Source organism: Gobius niger, assembly GCF_951799975.1.
Source record: "Gobius niger genome assembly, chromosome: 4".
NCBI lineage: Eukaryota > Metazoa > Chordata > Actinopteri > Gobiiformes > Gobiidae > Gobius > Gobius niger.
In genome coordinates this window covers 27320493-27338220 of record NC_136855.1, presented here as the reverse complement: position 1 = coordinate 27338220, position 17728 = coordinate 27320493, and the positions used below count along the sequence as shown (strand labels likewise).

General features: G+C 40.9%; 3 protein-coding genes across 4 annotated transcripts in view; 1 reads left to right on the top strand and 2 right to left on the bottom strand.

Moving 5' to 3' along the window:
• The window catches only part of chd9 (chromodomain helicase DNA binding protein 9), a 50099-nt gene extending 37407 nt beyond the window's left edge, over positions 1-12692 (bottom strand). The window contains exons 1-2 of the mRNA XM_079554478.1: positions 12505-12692; positions 4983-6504 (exon numbers count right to left, since the gene is read on the bottom strand). Of these exons, the coding sequence (XP_079410604.1) occupies positions 4983-6416 (1434 nt within the window). The 5' untranslated portion in view covers positions 6417-6504; positions 12505-12692. The remainder of the gene's footprint in view (positions 1-4982; positions 6505-12504) is intronic.
• Positions 1-17728, top strand: part of LOC306961672 (uncharacterized protein) — a gene marked incomplete at its 3' end in the record, with an annotated part of 428593 nt that overhangs the window by 371595 nt on the left and 39270 nt on the right. The window lies entirely within an intron of this gene.
• On the bottom strand, positions 13539-17531 carry aktip (akt interacting protein). 2 transcript variants are annotated; one of them, XM_079555381.1, is made up of 10 exons: positions 17414-17531; positions 16624-16729; positions 15918-16132; positions 15741-15805; positions 15549-15649; positions 15303-15391; positions 15138-15236; positions 14897-15004; positions 14699-14759; positions 13539-14613 (listed from the first exon to the last, which is right to left on the bottom strand). In XM_079555381.1, exons 2-10 carry the CDS (start codon positions 16669-16671, stop codon positions 14506-14508), a joined length of 894 nt encoding a protein of 297 aa, XP_079411507.1. In that variant the 5' UTR covers positions 16672-16729; positions 17414-17531; the 3' UTR covers positions 13539-14505. The 2 variants fall into 2 exon arrangements, with proteins under 2 accessions (XP_079411507.1, XP_079411508.1); XM_079555382.1 differs by having other exon boundaries at positions 13540-14613; positions 15918-16129.

Genomic DNA, 17728 nt, shown 5'->3' with positions numbered 1-17728 from the left:
CAGCACACAGGAAATGGCTTTTCTTTCTCTGTGCGTCGTCAAATTTTCAAAGAGAACGGTGACCCATAGGTAAGATAGATAATAGATAGATAGATACTTTATTGTCAGATGCGAGGATCTGAAATTTGTTTTACAGTTCAGCTGCTCCGTATTCACCGTAACACACTTTGATTTATGACTTAAGCTCCTCATTTAGTAAGCTACATTTACTTTTATAAAAGTGTGTTAAGTACTAATAAATTAGATAATTCTTTAATTATTCAGTCTGGAACAGTCTTCACGAGGACGTGAGACAGGCCTCAACTCTGACAATGTTCAAATCCAGGCTGAAAACAGTTCTTTTTATCGATGCATATGACTGAAAGTATTTTATCTGCACTCTCGCCTTTTACTGTAATTGATTAATTTTATGTTGATGTTTTTTATTGATTCTATTTGTTTTCTTGTATTTATGCAACTGTGAAGCACTTTGAATTGCCTTGTGTATGAATTGTGCTCTACAAATAAACTTGCCTTGCCTTGCCTTGCCTTTAAACCTGCGTGTGTTCAGTCAAAATGAAGCGCTGCCAAGCAGTGGCAGGAGTGTGGCCGTGTTTAGAGCCGCCCTTCCCGCCCTGTTTGCCCAGACTGTCCCTGGAGTTTTCCGAAGGGCGCTCTGAGTGTGGCAGAGCTAGGTCCAAGGAGACTTGCTCTTCACTTTGTCCCTACATAATATTTCAGTGGTGAAAGAATTAATCACATTTATTTAACATCCGAAGCCATGTTACAGGTGCTCCTCCCAACCCACGTTGTGCAGCTGACACCGCGGACAGAGCTGGTCTCAGACAGCGATAAGGTTTACTACCTGTCCGCATGACACCTGCAGCTCTCTATTGTCTCCATGTGCACAACTTTCTATTTGTATTTGGAGCAGTTATTGTGTCTTTCTTTCATTAGAAGTGTTTTTAGACCCACTCGTACTAAAGCACATATAGCGCTCGTTCTATGATTAAATGTAGGTGCATTGGGAGCTTAAGGGTTCTGCGCAGTATCTTTGCTGTCCCTTAAACTACACATTTCTGGACTGAGACTGATTACATACAGTATATATACACAGGTGCTCGACATATAATTAGAATATCATGAAAAAGTGCATTTACTTCTGTTATACAACTTAAACTGTGAAACTAATATATGATAGACTCATTACATGCAAAGTGAGATATGTAGTCCTTATTCGTTATCATTTTGATAATTATGGCTCACAGCTTGAAAAAACCCCAATTAAAACTCTCATGTAATTATAATACTTTAAAAATGGGCTAATCATCAAAATTATAACAAACAAAGGCACTTGACATTATGTCACTTTGATCTTCGTCTTCATATTATATCTATATCTATATATATATGATTAGATAGATAGATAGATAGATAGATAGATAGATAGATAGATAGATAGATAGATAGATAGATAGATAGATAGATAGATAGATAGATAGATAGATAGATAGATAGATAGATAGATAGATAGATAGATAGATAGATAGATAGATAGATAGATAGATATAGATAGATAGATAGATAGATAGATATGCCTGTAGATGTATGTAATGTATCTGCCTGAAGACACAGGACGTAATACCTGTATAACATGTGCATCAGTGCTTTTGCTGTGAGTCATAGGTCACTTGCGGGATCTCAACTCGGCGGATGCTAAGTTACCAAAAAACCAAGGGCCAGGATCCGCCTTTAGCCAGTTACAGCTCGCTAATGCATTCTCCCTGCCTCCCACAAGCTTCTCTTGTCTATGTCACTGTCCTCCATGCTCTTCCTTCCTGACTCTTCCCTGCCTTCACTCAGAGCTGTCCTTTCCACAAGCTACTGCTTTCTCCATCTCCAGCCTCCCTGCCCCCTCTTTCAAACGCCTTCACCACAGACCAGCGCTCTCACTGACACACACACAAACTGTGGCAGCAACCACAACAGTGCACAACCTCCCCCACTCTCCGGCGAGCCAGTGAGCAAGTGCTCCTGGCTTGCCCTGACCCACATCTTGATATAGCCCTAAGTATGCTTACAGCTAAGTCCTGAAGACACTCCTGCCACTCTTAGCCTAATCAGTGCTGACCTGCTGTCGGCCCACTGGTAATGGCTCCAGACAGGTCGGCTGGACAGGCCATTAAGACTGCTTTTCAACCACTGCTGCAGCCTTGGTACCTTTCCCCAACTCAGCCACCCCACACATGGTATCAGGGATAGTTAAACATTAAAAGAGGTCTGAGTTTTGATCTGTTTACAGGATAACCCGAACAAACTTCATCTAAGTGTCCTGGTAAATATTCCGGCCTGAACTGCCAAAAACCGTGATCGCAGCTGTTTACTAAACCAAAGGGACAAAAATATGGCGTAATTTAACTACCTTTAAGTTAAGGGGCGCAAATACACAGGGATCGACGCAGCAAAAGCTATGACAGAGCTCTTATGTCTCTTCATACACCCGGTGTTTGCATTTCAGCGAGCTCTCTTCGGCCCACCGTGCCATCGCTCTTCCACAGTTGGACCGCTCGGTTTTCTTTTTCATTCAGCACGTTACATCATCAGAATAAGGCTGACTAAAAGATAGTTAAATGACGCCATACAAAACAATAATTTCTGATTTGATGGTAGACTGCTGCTGGATGAAAGACAAGCTTACTTTTTCCAACAATTTCACGAGACACAGTGGATTGGTTTGTGGCATACTAATCCTCAGACAGAACAACATTGCCATATTACTGTGATCACAATGTCAGCCTCATTAACCGTACCACACAAGACAAAACAAACATCTAATGCCGTGACGTACGTGGATGCTGTGAATACCAGTGACTACTTTACAGGAATCAATACCACAACAAAATAATCAATACCTACAAAAAAAAGGCCTGTATATAGTTGGGTATACTGGAGGGCTACAGATGTTGGTCAAGGCAGAGGAACATTCAACTGGGTGCATTTAGCAGAGGTTTTAACGGTGCCACCACTCCTTTATTTACGGCAGCTCCGTCTCACTAAAACCCTTGTTATTGAGGTTGTTATAATAGTGAAGAATTGTTAAACTGGTAGTAAAATGTACCACTTCTGGCAATGTGTATCAACTCGCCAAGAAGCCTGAGGGCTGCTTCTGGCCCCTGGGCTGAACTTTGGGCACCCCTGATCTAGTGTCCATGAGCTCTAAAGCAGCATGACTTCCAGCCCAGTTCTCTCTCCAGCACTGCTCCAATGGCCTAAAATAGTCACACATTTCAACATCTGTGTGTACAGCTAATATGTACTGCTAATAAATACTGAGATGAAAAAAAAAAAAACAATAGCTGTGATTCCAAAGGCATGCTGACAGACCAGGTATCATCAAACCAAGGATTAGAATCGAAATGAAAGTGAAAAACCTGGTACAGCACAAGCTGAGGCCCTCCATCTGATGAAAGCCACTGTATCTAAAAGCCTAATCAGAAAAAAAAAAAAAAGAAAACATTTTCTTGGTCATTTTCTCCTAATTTTGTATTTTGTTTTGTTGTGTTTTGATTACAACACATGAATGAATTTGAATGTTTGTTTTCATTTAGATTTTGGAACTCACTGCATAAAAGTGGTACATTACATAGAAATATATAATGATATTGTTTTTGCAGTATCTAAGACAAGCATGGCTTTTTCCCCTTATTGTGCAGCCCCAATTCAAATGTGATTGTTTCATGAAATGTTGCCATGAGTAAAAACTATGGCAAGATAGTGACATACAACTGTCTTAAGCGTTGTAATAAATGTTAAACTGTATTTTTGTGAGAACAAAAGCTGATCATATTGGACCCAGATCTAAGACAGGGGTTCCCGACATTTTTATATTATGTGCGGTATGAATAAACTTGCCCTGCCTTGACCTACCAGAAACTCAAAAAACAATTGATTCTGGCGCGTCCTAGAAGCAACTGTGATCGAAAGTAAAGGCGTCATGCTAACCACGCATACAGCTACTGGGTCACTGAAAGGTCTAATACGCACAAAAGTACTATAAACATGTACAATAGGCCAGGATGAATGAGAGTGCGCATGGGGGACGACGGATGGAAATTAGACCATGGCTACAATCCGGTGTGGCTTGTTTACATGCATGAGACCCATGTATGTTCATTAACATGCACTGACCCGACCAAATAAACAATACATGAAAGTTTTTTTTTAAATGTAACAAACGCAACAAAAACGCAATGAAAAAGATTTGTTTAGATCAGTTTTGTAGCTCGTAGCTTTCAAATGAGGCCTATAGATTGGTAAATATTTAGATTTGGATAAAGCTGAACTGAAGAAAATGCACTTGGTTGAGACGGGGGTTAAGAGGTTAAACAACTTTCCTTTGAAAACAATGTACAATATACAATACCATTTTCTTATTTATTTATTTATTTATGCATTTATTTATTGGTTTATTTGGTCGGGACAGTGCAAGTTAATGAACAAGCCACACCGGCCTTGGGCTAATTTACATCCGTCGTCCCCCATGCGCACTCTCAAAGGCACTCTCATACATCCTGGCCTATTGTACATGTTTTAGTGGTAGGGGAAACCGGAGTACCCGGAGGAAACCTACACAGACACGGGGAGAACATGCAAACTCCACACAGAAAGGCCCCAGACCTTCTAGTTGTGAAGCACGAGCGCTAACCGCTGTGCTACCGTGCCGTGCGTTCTCTGGGTTTGACAACCTAAACTCCAAGTATCCCTTGCTAAGTGCTTGTTTACCCCCATGGTTCCCCAAATCCCTGGTTGGGAAACACTGATACAAGCTATCAGCATTTCCAGATCCCTTTATATCAATATCGATATTGGCCCCATAATGTATATAGGTTAGGCATTAATAAAAAAAAAAAAGATTTTTAATGGCCATAAACCATAAGACTGACCAACAGTCATTTCAAGCAATACAGCGCTAATACATTAATAAGTTACACAGACCACATTACCTTGCTTTCGGGGCAATCAACAGGCTTTGCATCTTGTCCTCTTCTCTGTATGGAATCGTCCCAGGAACAGCTCGATTCTTCCTGTTGGGTAAAGGCTGCCTCCAGCTGCGGCAGAATATCGGGCAGCAGGTCATCATGAGCCTCCAAAACCCCATTGTGCGCCTGTGTTTGCTGAAGATTCTCCCTTAACGCTTGGTATCCATTTGTGTTAACAGCCCCGCAGCTTTGAAGCGGGTCGAAAGGAGCGTGATTGACCATATTGGGATAGCAGCTTGCAGGAGCGCCAAACATCTCTGGCTTACAATTCCCCTGTGAATTTGCGGAAATGCACATGCTTCTGAAGTCATACTCCGCCGCCTGACTCACCGGTGTCCTCATGTTGTGCTGATTAACGGTTGAGGTGGAAAATTGACAGAGTGAGGAATCCTGCATGCCAGGCCTAGAAAGGGAAGAGTGCTGACTGAGACTGGGCACTTGTGGCTCTCCTGGATAGGAAGGATACGGAGCTGAAGGGTAGGAGGTGGCAGAAGTAACTGAAGTAGAGTGAACCATTGACGATGCTTGGACAGAAAAGCTCATGCTGCTTTCTCCAGGCTTAGCTCCAGCCATCAGTTGGTAGTTGTTTTGCTGCAAACATGGTCCTCTTAAAGCAGCGTTTTTAGTATCCAAATATGACTTATTTGCCAGAGCCTTTGACAAGTGTCTTGGATCTCCAATGGCAAAATTGTGCTGTCTATGGTGCATCTGCTGTTGGTTCTGTGCCGGGCTTTCCTGATGGTAAGAGAAAGTATGATGCTGATGTGTGTTTGAAACCGGCATGTGATTTTGGTGATGTCCATGGTTTAGCAGCTGCTGCCTCATACAGTTCTGCTGCTGCTGCTGCTGCTGCTGCTGTGGAATAGCACATGGTTGGTGATGGTGTGGTTGTGGCTGACGTCTGACATGCATCTGATTGTGCAGCTGCTGATGGCAAACTGGTTGCTGCTGTTGTGTTAAAGGATGGTAGATATTTGCATTCTGGTCTTGGTTGCCCCACATTGGGCTGTTGCCATTGGAGAAGAGACCATTACTATGAGTTGCTTGGCTCATTGTGGCATTGTGGTATTGGCCATGTTGCTCTGACATCAGGCCACCTGGTCCACCACCTGAGACCGAAGGAGCAGGAAACGAGTATCCGGCTACATTTGGTGCTTTCATACCCATATAGTGGCCCATCTGTGGATTATAGGAAGGCATGGCTTGATGGACTGAGGCCGAAGGGAGCAGCGGCATCTGGTTGTGGGATTTTTCTCCATCTAATGGATCAGGTTGAATGGACACAAAGTCAGCCGAGAGATTTAATTCATCCACAATCGACGGTCCCGGTGGAAAGCCGTCCTCTTCGAGCCCCTCTAAACTTCCACCAAACAGGTTGGGGTCGTCAAAAAAGTCCATGGCCAAATTCAGGAGGGGACCAAGCCTCTTGATGCAAGCCGGTCTCGATGAGTCGGCAGAGTCACAGCATTATAATTTCTATTCCCCCCTGAAATGAAAATGTAAACAAAAAAAAAAGGAGTTAAATGTCATGTTGCAGTAAAACACAGGGATACCCACTGAGGTCTGCAGTTTCAAATCTGGAGCTGTCTATTATGTATTAGCCCTGCCTTTCAAGTGTGTGGCAAAGCAGCTGGTGGAAATGAAGTAGCAAAGAGCAGGTGCCTCTTCCTGTACACCCTCCCCACAACACAAACACACATGCACCACCTCCAGGGCTCACCCCCCACTAGCACCGCCAATGAAGCAACCTGCCCCGCGACTGCACTCTGAGTAGGAGGCGCAGACAGCTGATAGAATTTCAACAGCTAGGCACACAGGCCCATGAGGTCCTTTGTGTGCTCGTGTGTGCACTCTGCAACCGCACAGCAGAGGAAGATGACAGTCGAGTACTGAGGTCACTCATTATACACTGACTGGAGCTGCACTCTCTGGCACAACGGCACTGCTTTCTCCAACGATTTTGCTTTTCTACTGCTCTACCGGATTCAAGACGAAAAGTAGACTGTCAAATAAGAAAGACTTGAAACACACATTTGCAATGACGTGGCATTAAATAGGAGGAAAGGTACAAAGACATGTAGGTCCTGGATAAACATTTGGGAAACAGTAAAAAAGTCTGTCATTTAATTCCCTGAAGACGGCTGTTTGTTTGCCGCTAAAATAATAAACACCTCAATAAGCCCTTGTAGGAACCGATAACATAATAACTACCATTAACGTAATAACACTACTGAGCACTGTTAATAACAATTTGTGGGCCAGTAATGTAATAGTTATTACGTTATTCGCTGGTTTTATTATATTATTGGCTTGACAAGACAAAAGACTTCTTTTTTTATTATCATTATTATCAACACACTTATCGTTGTTTAAAGGGACTATACAGAGTTTAAAAAGTTTAAATTGTGTATTTTCCTCCCCCTACATGTTCCAGCAATGTCCTAATGTGTAGAATGAGCCCAGACCTGTTCACCACAACTGCCTCTAAAATCCTGCACTGTCACTCAAAAAGCTGTAACTTCGGTCCGAAGTGTTGTCATGCACAAGCTTAATATAGAAGGTGCAGTTACACGTATGACCTGAGGTGGCAGTAGTGAGTAGAAAATGGCCAACTTGCATCTAGCCCCTTTATTTGTTTTTCTGCAGATTTCTCTAAAAGCTTAGATAATCCCAAATAGTTTTTTTTTAATCACTTGGGGTAACTTGTTGCAGCTCAAATGCATTCCCTTACATAATCTCATCTTCTGACCTTAAGGTTGGTGGTTCAAATCCCTGCTCCCACAGGTTCACACCGTCCCTGTGTCCTTGGGCGAGGCATGACTGTGGTGCATGAGTGAGTGGTTGGTGGTGGTCGGAGGGGCTGATGGCACAGTGCAGCCTCGCTTTTATCGGTCTAGCCCAAGGGCAGCTGTGGATTATAGAGTATAGAATGAATAAGTAATTCAATGTGTGAAAATGTGGGAGCAGGGATTCAAACTGACAACCTTTCGATCATAAATTGACCCGCTTTACCATCTGCGCGCCCATGCATAACAGCTGCGACCTCAAGTGAAAGAAAAAACATTTAAGACAAAGAAAAACAATGAATAAACAAAAAACAATGAATAATATAATGAATAAACAAATTGATGATGAAAACACAAAATAATAAGTCAGCTTACATTTAAAGGAAAGTTGCATAAACACAATGCTTAATGTGCTAGTTTTTAAAAGTACATAGATCGCCTCCCGCGGGAGGTGTTCCAGGCATGTCCTAGTGGGACAAGGCCTCGTGGAAGACCCAGGACACGGTGGTGGGACTATGTCTCCGAGCTGGCCTGGTGTCGCCTCGGGGTCCCCCCAGAACAGCTGGAGGAGGTGTGTGTGGATCGGGAAGTTTGGGCATCTCTGCTGAGACTGCTGCCCCCGCGACCCGGCCCCGGATAAAGCGGAAGAAAATGGATGGATAGATTGATGGTAATGGTAAAATTTGGTTTCAACTTCTATAGCGCTTTTCTACCTTTATCGGGCCCAAAGCGCTTTAATGTAAGGAACCAGTCACCCATCCACACACCAATGTATGCAGACACTGGAGGCAAGGTGGGGGAAGTGTCTTGCCCAAGGACACAATGACAGCATGCATCTTCAGGAGCTGGGATTTGAACCCCCGACCTTCCGATCACGAGACGACCCGCTCTACTAAACTGCGCCACCGTTTATTGGTTGAATTTATTACACTTGTGAACCATTTTCCTCTTGTCCGATCAATAACGTAATAACTTATTACATTATTGGGCCAGCAAATCGTTATTTTGCTATTTCTCAACAGTGGCTACATTTACATGGCCAGAAGAATCAGAAAACTGGAGTAATCAGATAAACCTAATAATCAGATTTGAAGCATTTATATTCACTTCAGAAATCTGATTATCCAAAACTCTGTGTTTACATATAATGTTCTCCCCACCCCTCCCTTCAGTCATCTCCACCTGCAAAACCAGGTGGAGATGACTGAAAATCACTGCGCCTCCATATTTGGACTTGGAGTCAAAGGGCTCTATGTGGTTTTGCACCTCCTGTGCATGACAGCACAGTGGAGACAGCACAGGTTTTGGAAACTCAAAGGTCCAGGGTTCAAACTATGTCAACTGTGCATTACTTTTCATCGAATGATGAGTGATCTCAGCAAAGTCAAACACAAATAGTACAACCTGTGCTTTAACTTTTAATGAGGATGTAAGGGAAGAGCTGTAGAGACATTTTGGTAAATATTTCAAGAGGGGACTTGAACACAACTCTGAGGATGGAGCTATATTCTTCCATATGTGCAGCAGCTCTAACCACTCGCCTATTGGCTGCAATTTCATGAATAACTTTTGCGACATTTTTTTCCATTTAGGCCTTCCTTTTTGCTTTATTTTCCTGATTGGTTTACACGTGTGAAAGATCAGAAAGAAATCAGATCAGATTATGCTGTTAACATTATCTCTTCAATAATCTGAGAACTCCAGAAATCAGATTATGATCAGATTTTTCATCTCCATCTACTTTATCGGTTCCTACACCCCTCCAAATAAAGGCTATTAGGAATAAATGTAAAGAAATAATTTTGATGCAGGAAGAGTGCCTTGGTTTTATTTTCTCTCGGAGATTTGCTCCCTAAACACCCAAGAGCACAAGAAACAATTATTTGGCAAAAAGGACTTTAAAATTTGATCATTTCAACTATGACAAGGGTGTCAGTCACAATTACTTCTATCTGGCAGGGCAGAAATATCATAGATATATTCCAGTTTTGGGCATTTTATTGGTCATTTCTTATGCCTCTAAACCTGTATAATGTAAGTCACAGAAAAATCGTAAATAGTGACAGAATAAGTTTGTGATCAGATGTCATAACACAAATCAATGGAGACTGCGGAATCTACGGGTCAGTTTCAGTCGACTGAGGAACAGTTTCGTACACAGGGCCATCGGGAAGCTGAACTCCCTAACCTCCCTCCCACCCCTCTTCCCCCTCTTCCCCCTCCCCCCGCTCCACAATCAAGGATGAGAGGAACATAATTTCAAACCATTCACATGGTTTGACAAATAAAAAATCTTGAATCTTGAATCCTTTATTGCACGTTTTGATTAGATTCATGCCCGATAATGGGAATATTATCGGACTGCTCCTTCGTCTCCTATGCACCTGACATGCGTATTTTAAAAGCATGTTGTGTCTGCCCAAACCACAGAACTGTTTGAATTTGTATTTATATTGATGATGCACTTTAAGAATACATAAGAGCAAAATCGTTTGAAAATACAGACTTGAAATACTTTGCTATACTATTATTTTGTTCCATGGATAAGATAATTGAACGACTGATACTGAGATTATTCTATGTTCCAGTAGTTTGTGAGTTGCAGCTCTGGGAGACACTGAAGAAGACTGTAGAATAACACAGAAAGTTCAAAGACAAAGTGACCAGCAGTTGATCTGATTTTCTTGGACTGCTGAGATCCCAGAACCATCATCTAATTGAGAAAATGGTCCTGGAACAGAAGCCTGCTAGGTCTCTTTGTTATATTATGACCTTTAAGTGAGTCACACCTGTCTGTGCTATGTTAATAATCCATGGAATGCTAATGACCAATACGTTTCACACCATTGTAGTAGTGATATTGTCTTGATGTAAAAAAATATATAAACGCCAGAGGTCTGAAGCCTTAAGGATCCAATGACAGCAGTCCTTCTCCCCCAAAATACAAATCTTAACTTCAAGTATGGGTGTGCAATACATCATCCTTCTAAATACAATTTGCTCAGAGCCCAGATCACAATTTTGATTTTACATGATTCAGGTGCACAGTGCACTTAGTATCTTCAATGTTTTAAAGCCATTTGCTACTTCTGAAAGTTCCCACTTCAGTATCATCATCGGTGTTATCCCTCTGTAACACACTGCACACAGAGTATGATAGATATTAACAATAGCAGGAAAGAGTGGCTAAAGGTGTCTGTATTTGAGCATAGATATGCACTAAACAGAGCACTCAATCATGATAGGACGATCTCTCTAAAATAGCAGAACGTCACAGGATCCAGGAATTACATCGCAATTCAATATTAAAGTGAAAGTCTGTAAGTTTACAAAGCGGGGAGAGATAGAGTGAAATGTGGAGGAGAAAAACATCTAAATCCTCCCCTCTTTAGCCAGAAAGCAAATGTTTTGCAAAATGAGGAGAACAGGAACAGAATTTTCAAAAGTAGATGATCAAGCTCCTCCCCCTCCCCTCCTGATTGGACCTGACAGGCTGGTTCACAGGAAACGCTCGTCTCATTGGTCAACGCGGGAGGATACTAGACACTGATTAGTCCCTGCAATCCGGGAAGGAGGGACTTTACAAAAACTAATATATAATTTAACATCAAAATGCAAAACCAGGGGGTCGATTTTGCACATTTTAGAAAAAGTGTAAAATATTTAGACTTCCAGACTATCACTTTAATGATAATTTCGCCCAACCCTGACAGACAAATTATGACTAAACAAGGGCTGACTCCAGATTAGATCTGACCCAAACTAACCAGGACTAAACCAGGATTTTGCCAGGCCAACTTCCACTAGTCATAGAGCCTCATGCAAAACCACAAGTTGCAGATTACTGATGGAATCGAAAATGTTCCCCAACGTTACAGTTTTGAGGGATGCAGGCAAAACATTAAAACATGGTATAGTAAAATAAAGTATACCTAATGAGGTCCTCCGACAATAAAACACATAGGCTAAGTTTGCACTGCCGAGCTCACGGGCGTCCTCTTCATCCTCGATGGCTTCGGCTACCCATGAGCGCAACAAGGCACAGGCTATGACGCGTTTCATATATTTCCACTTGATTTAAAGAAAGTAGATGGAAACAAAGAAGCGGAATAAAAGCTCGCTCTTTAAAGTTGCAACACTAATCACATATGCTGCTCATGCCTATGGGCAGCTTGCAAGATCCTATTTGGGAGCCCCTGATTAAAAGGTGTCGTGACTCTTCCTATCTGAAGAAGATGGAGGCGAGAGGGATGGGAAGGTCGCCATTCGTTCACATAAGTCACAAGTTTCTCAGTTCACAATGATTTTGTCAACCCACAGTCGGAGTCCGTGTCCAGCGTGTTGTGCGCTGTGCTGAGGTAGGTCGGCTGTAGTCGCTGTCAGTTCAGGACCACCACACAAGAAAATCACAAGTTGTTATTTACATCATCACACTGGTAACAGTGCGCTTTCCTTCAACAAAAAAAGCCTATGTTTCTAGGTGCAAAGTACTGGGTCCTGCATTAAACTTTGGCCCACACAACAGGCTTCTTTCTGACGGGAAGATCCGGAGTCAGCAAGGCGGTACGTGTGTCATCAGACAGCTGGGGCCAAGAGCACACTCCGACTGTCACATTTGACAGCTCCGCTCTCGGCTCAAATAAACCCACATAACTCAACGACATGTCTCTAAAGGCAAAGCAAAAAGTAATTTGACTCACCTGAAACAAAGCCTAAAGTGCTTTCCTCCAGGTGTCGACGGATCGTTGGTGTTATCGGCGAAGTTGTGTTTAGTTGTACTCACGGCACAGCGACTCCGCGCTGCTGCTGACGTGACTGCGATAACGTGCTATTTGCATATTCCTGACTTCCGCCCCAAATGGTCCATCTACAGGACTTCAGTTATGCCTTTTCAACCTTTAATTAAACTGTGAAAAAACTCGTCGCAGGGACACAAATGATCTGTTTCCACGTCCAATGTCCTGTAAAGTGGATGTAATTTATTTATTACTAAGTACGCTGGTGTCGATCGAGCGCATAAGATGGCCGCGTCCAAGCCACAGCCAATCAGAGGCGGCTTTACATTCGCACATGGACCGAGGTCCTGCTTCAACTCAAACACGACTGAAGTCCACAGGTGCGCCGTACAGCGGGTACCTACTGCCATCTAGTGGGTAACATACAACAGGGAAATTACAATTACGCGAGACCATTGGGGTTCCCGAAACCTCTCCCACAGGGGGTTCCCACATACATCCATGGTGGGTTCCGGAAGAAAATTTCCCATTAATATTTGCCATTATATTGATTGTTGGTCAATAATATTCCTATTTCATTACTTTTTGGATTTATTAACAACTTTAAGATGTCGCCAATGAATTAAAAAACAAAGGATCAGAAAGAAAAATGTTTAAAATGCTCAAAAATCAAAAAAGTTGCATGGCACACTCAAGCAGCCAATGTCTAGATTCCAATATTTATTCATCAAAGATAACGTTTTGGCATAGTCCCTTCAGATCATTCTTTTCTTTATTGAACCACAGTGCATGTGACTCAAAATACTACCATTACATTAGTCATGATCACGTATAAAGATGACCCCTTAATGAATCACAAAGATGGCAGAGTATGAATAACTGCAAAGTCTTTTAATCAAGCTCACACACACATACAACTCAAAGAGAAGTGCATGATCAAACCAAATGAAATTAACTCTTTCATTGACTAAAAAGAGAAACGTAATGGAAACACCTGTAACACATACATTTAACTAAATTATGTTGAATGCAACACAGTGTACCCAGCAAGTGCACTGATTTTGTCCTGCTCATACATATATAAGGATTAAGGCTCTGTCTCTAACATAACTTAATGTAATTTAAAACAGATAATGAAAACCCCTTCTCCCCCTCCAAACATTAGCCTAATAACTTGAACAGGCTACAAGTTGTATGTGAGCAATGTTTTGGAAAATCTGCCTCAACCACTTTCAAAATGACAAAGTCTTTGATATTATCAACTAAGATGTATGAAACTTAATCTTATGAAAATACTTTTATACTAATTCTTAAATAACCTGCCTTAGATGTATTTAAGAATGGTAAGAAGGTAACCAACAAGAGCTGAAAAATCTAAACTTTGATGAAAATAGTCCATACAATATATACAAATCTTTAATAGTCATAAGCCAATGGCAAATTTAAAAGAAAAATAAAATACACAAGCTTTATCAAACGCATTTAAAATCCTCCACGTTCAATCAAATGTATATATTATAAACTATGTAAGACAACGTTTTACACAGTAAAAGAAAATGGCCTTAAAAACCAATGACCAAAAAAGAAACGTAAAACATACATGTCAGCCTGCACAGTCACAGGTAGATGTTGATTAGCTGTGACAGGTAACATTTAAACCTTCAAACTAACCACTACCAAGTTAAAATAGAAAGGTTTAGCTGAAACACCAAACCAAAAGAAAAAATAATAAAGATTCTTTGATTGCATTATTGCCTTCTAGCAACATCCATCTGTCATAACTTTACAAATTATAGACTGAAGATAGTGTTCTTGTCATAAAGCTGGTTGAAAATCCCTAAAACAACTTTTAAAGCTGCACAATAGTTAAACTCCTCCAATGAAGGACCCAGTTAATGTAAATATTGGCGGCAAAGCATGGATGCTGGTACCTCCATCTAGGGGCTAGAAAATGAAACTGCAGTCTCAACTCTGGGAGGAACTATCTTCTTTACTGAATGGTTGAGTCGATCCAGGCTTCACCCAAGACAGTCCTGATACTTGTGTTCCCTTGTGCTGGTCCTCAGGTCGTCTCTAAAACATCACATTTCAATAGCATAATAATAAGAGTGCAAAGTCCCAAATGATGCTGTACTCAATTTTCTTCTGCACAACTTACTTTATATGCAAACATTCGCTCTTTAGCTTCCTCATGGACAGCAGGATTCCAAGGAGAAAAACTAAAACAAAAAAAAGGGATGGAAAGGAAAGGAAAATGGGTATAAAAGTATTTCATGCAGATACATTCTTAACATTTACAGAATATCAACAGTATGTCAAGCAGACCAGATTGTGTGTCTTTATAAAAATCACATGCCTTATTGCATAAGGATCATCTATCTTAGGCTGGTCAAAAAGATGACTGTTGCATAGTTTCACACTTTCTACAACTTTGCTTTTGAACAGCTGTACATCTTTTTCATATCTGAAAAAAATTAAGAAAAAAAAGTTCAGAGAATATACAAAAATGAATAGTTGTATTTCTTTGTGAGTTAATTATGAAGTTAAACAATTTGGCAATATTTTATATATATAAAAAAATGTATAAATTAACTCACAGGACTGCAGCCTCTGGATTAAGAGGTTCGGCGGTATTGATCTTGTAGAAAATAGTGCGTGCATACATTAGAACTTGCCAGATGTGGTTGTGGTTTCGTCTGCAAAAGCAAAACAGTTGTTAATAGTGTAGAAGTGCAGAAGGTGATCACACTAGTTTAACGTACCTCCATTTTGTGAAAGCTCTTCTTACATCCAGCTCTCCTGATACAGGGTCAACAAGTGGATGGAAGACAGGGATGTCAAAAACTAATTTCTGCAATATAAAAGAAAAAAAATACTTACAGGTCACATTATCATGCAAGTAAATTCACTCTGTGCCAATATTTAATTAACCTGATAAAAAGCAAAAATGTTTCAACAGTGGATGTGTATACAAATACATTTTTCATAAAATATTCATGCAAACTCACAGGACACTCTCCATCAGGGTAGTTGTCTGGAATATACACAGTGAATTTGAAGACGCCGTCCTGATACAAACCATGTCTGATAAATATGACACCAAACCACACTGAAAGGGGGACACACATTTTAAGATTTAAGTAACAAGAAATAATCAAACTTTACAGTTGCTTCAAAAAAAAAAAAAAAAAAGGTCTTACTCAGAGCAGACTTGTAGGATGGCTGTACATATATTCCTGGGAGTTTTTGCTTTATCACTAGTGTACTGCAGATCATGTGAACAATAAAGATGAATTCAGAGAGGAAACAGTTTTGAGAGTTTGTGAAAAATAAGGTTGAAGGAGAACTTTGTGTCGTGCCAAAACAAAATCACTTACAATTCAGCGAGTAGGGAGTACTCCAAATAAAAGGGGCCGTATGAGGCATGAGTGCCATTGGTTGACTGTACCGAGGTTGTAGCTGAAGATGGCTTTGTGATGGGGACTGCATTTTTAGGAATAGCAGGAAGCTGTTTTTTTCCAAACTGTAGACGAGCTGGACTGCTTCTGTGGTCCCCATGTGCACTCTGTTCATCATTGTCTGGCCTCTGCTGCTGCCAAATTAAAGTCGATTAGAATTGACCAGTTTTGATTGCGAATAAAAATAAATCACACAGACCGAAATCAAGAACGGCACTTTGGTCATCGCATTGCATGGTGTGCATGTAAAGAAATGAACTGAGTAGTGAGAGCAATGCCTGAGCAGTCACTGTGCTGTTAACAACTACTTGAGATGGAATGTTTTGACTCATGGGGGTAAAATGGGAAATTATTTTGTATCACACACAAAGAGGATACACCCTTCTTAAAATATGGAGGGTGACGTCTGAAAAAACAACCCACCTCTTCAAAGTAAACAAAACATTCACAAGATGTTTCCCCGATGACAAAACTATGAGTGTAGTGCAACAAAGTAAACGAACTATTCTTACATTTTTAACAAAGTTATTGTTTGTAAGGACACACAGCTGTTGACGTGACATCTATTGTAACTATCGATTCAAACAGGGTTCATTTTGTGATTTTTGTACATAAATAACCTTACCTTGCGGCTAGTATTCGTAGACATACTCCAGAAAGGATTTAAGTTCATGTGTAGAGCTGTACTGTTATGAAGGCCCTATGACATGAATTGCATAGGCCATTCGCTGCTGTCAAAAAAAACATAAGCATGCCATGTTAGTACAAGGCATAACCATGACAGTTTAAGAGCTTGCAACCCTATATAACGTTAAATTAAACACCCCAATAACACTGCACATAAATATAACTACCGGGTCACAGACCACAAGTAGCGTAACAATCATTGACCACAGATCTGCAGTAAACTATGGTTAGCTTCACTGTGTTGAAATTGAGCTATGTTAGCAAATTGCAAAAGTAGAGACAAAACTCAGTTGGTTGCATTGCGTATTACTAATAATTTCTAGTTTCAACTGTGATATTTTTGTTCAAGATAACACACAATAAAATAAATGACAATAATAATAGGGGGATAGCATAAACACCCATTTGGTTAGGCTAGCGTTGAAGCTTGAGCTTACTTGAGCTACATGAGCGAGTCTGATTAAACTGGGCATCATTTCTTCATATCGTTAGCTAAGCACTTATTATGAGCCTTGAAGCAAAAGAGTATGAGTTGACATTAAACACTGTCATCCGAGTTTAGCTACTTATGCTAAACGTAGCTCCTACTAGCAGCCGACTGGGTACAGGTATGGCTAACAACAACAATGTTCATTTTGACAAACTTGTTCGTCTAACGCTAAAACACTTGAATAAAGCGAATCTATGATATGCAATAACTTCAACACGCCCGATAAATCCCAGTATACCTGCTGTCCTGTCGAAACAGTTTAGTTTTGCATTCCTTTCAGCGTAGTTTCGCTGGCTAACAGTTGCTAGCAAAGCGATTTGACAGTCCGAAACTAGCGTTCAACCGAACTTAATAAGGGGCGGGTCTTGAGTAAAAGCTCGGGCTGTCATAGGCTCATCTGGTTTTATTTTTGCAGCTGATTTACTCGTCCTTTGTAAGGGCATACGTGCTGCACACAGTTTACCTCTTGATATATTTTGCCTCCCTTAATACTAGTACATTTAAATCAAATGGATTCGGAAACTTATCCAGAATCCATATCCAGAGTTGTCAG

Coding starts and splice junctions, on each gene's coding strand:
- aktip (XM_079555381.1), bottom strand. CDS start 16,671: ATGAACTTAAATCCTTTCTGGAGTATGTCTACGAATACTAGCCGCAAG. Junction 16,133..16,623: donor CTACGAATACTAGCCGCAAG/GTAAGGTTATTT, acceptor TTAATTTGGCAG/CAGCAGAGGCCAGACAATGA. Junction 15,005..15,137: donor AATCCAGAGGCTGCAGTCCT/GTGAGTTAATTT, acceptor AATTTTTTTCAG/ATATGAAAAAGATGTACAGC.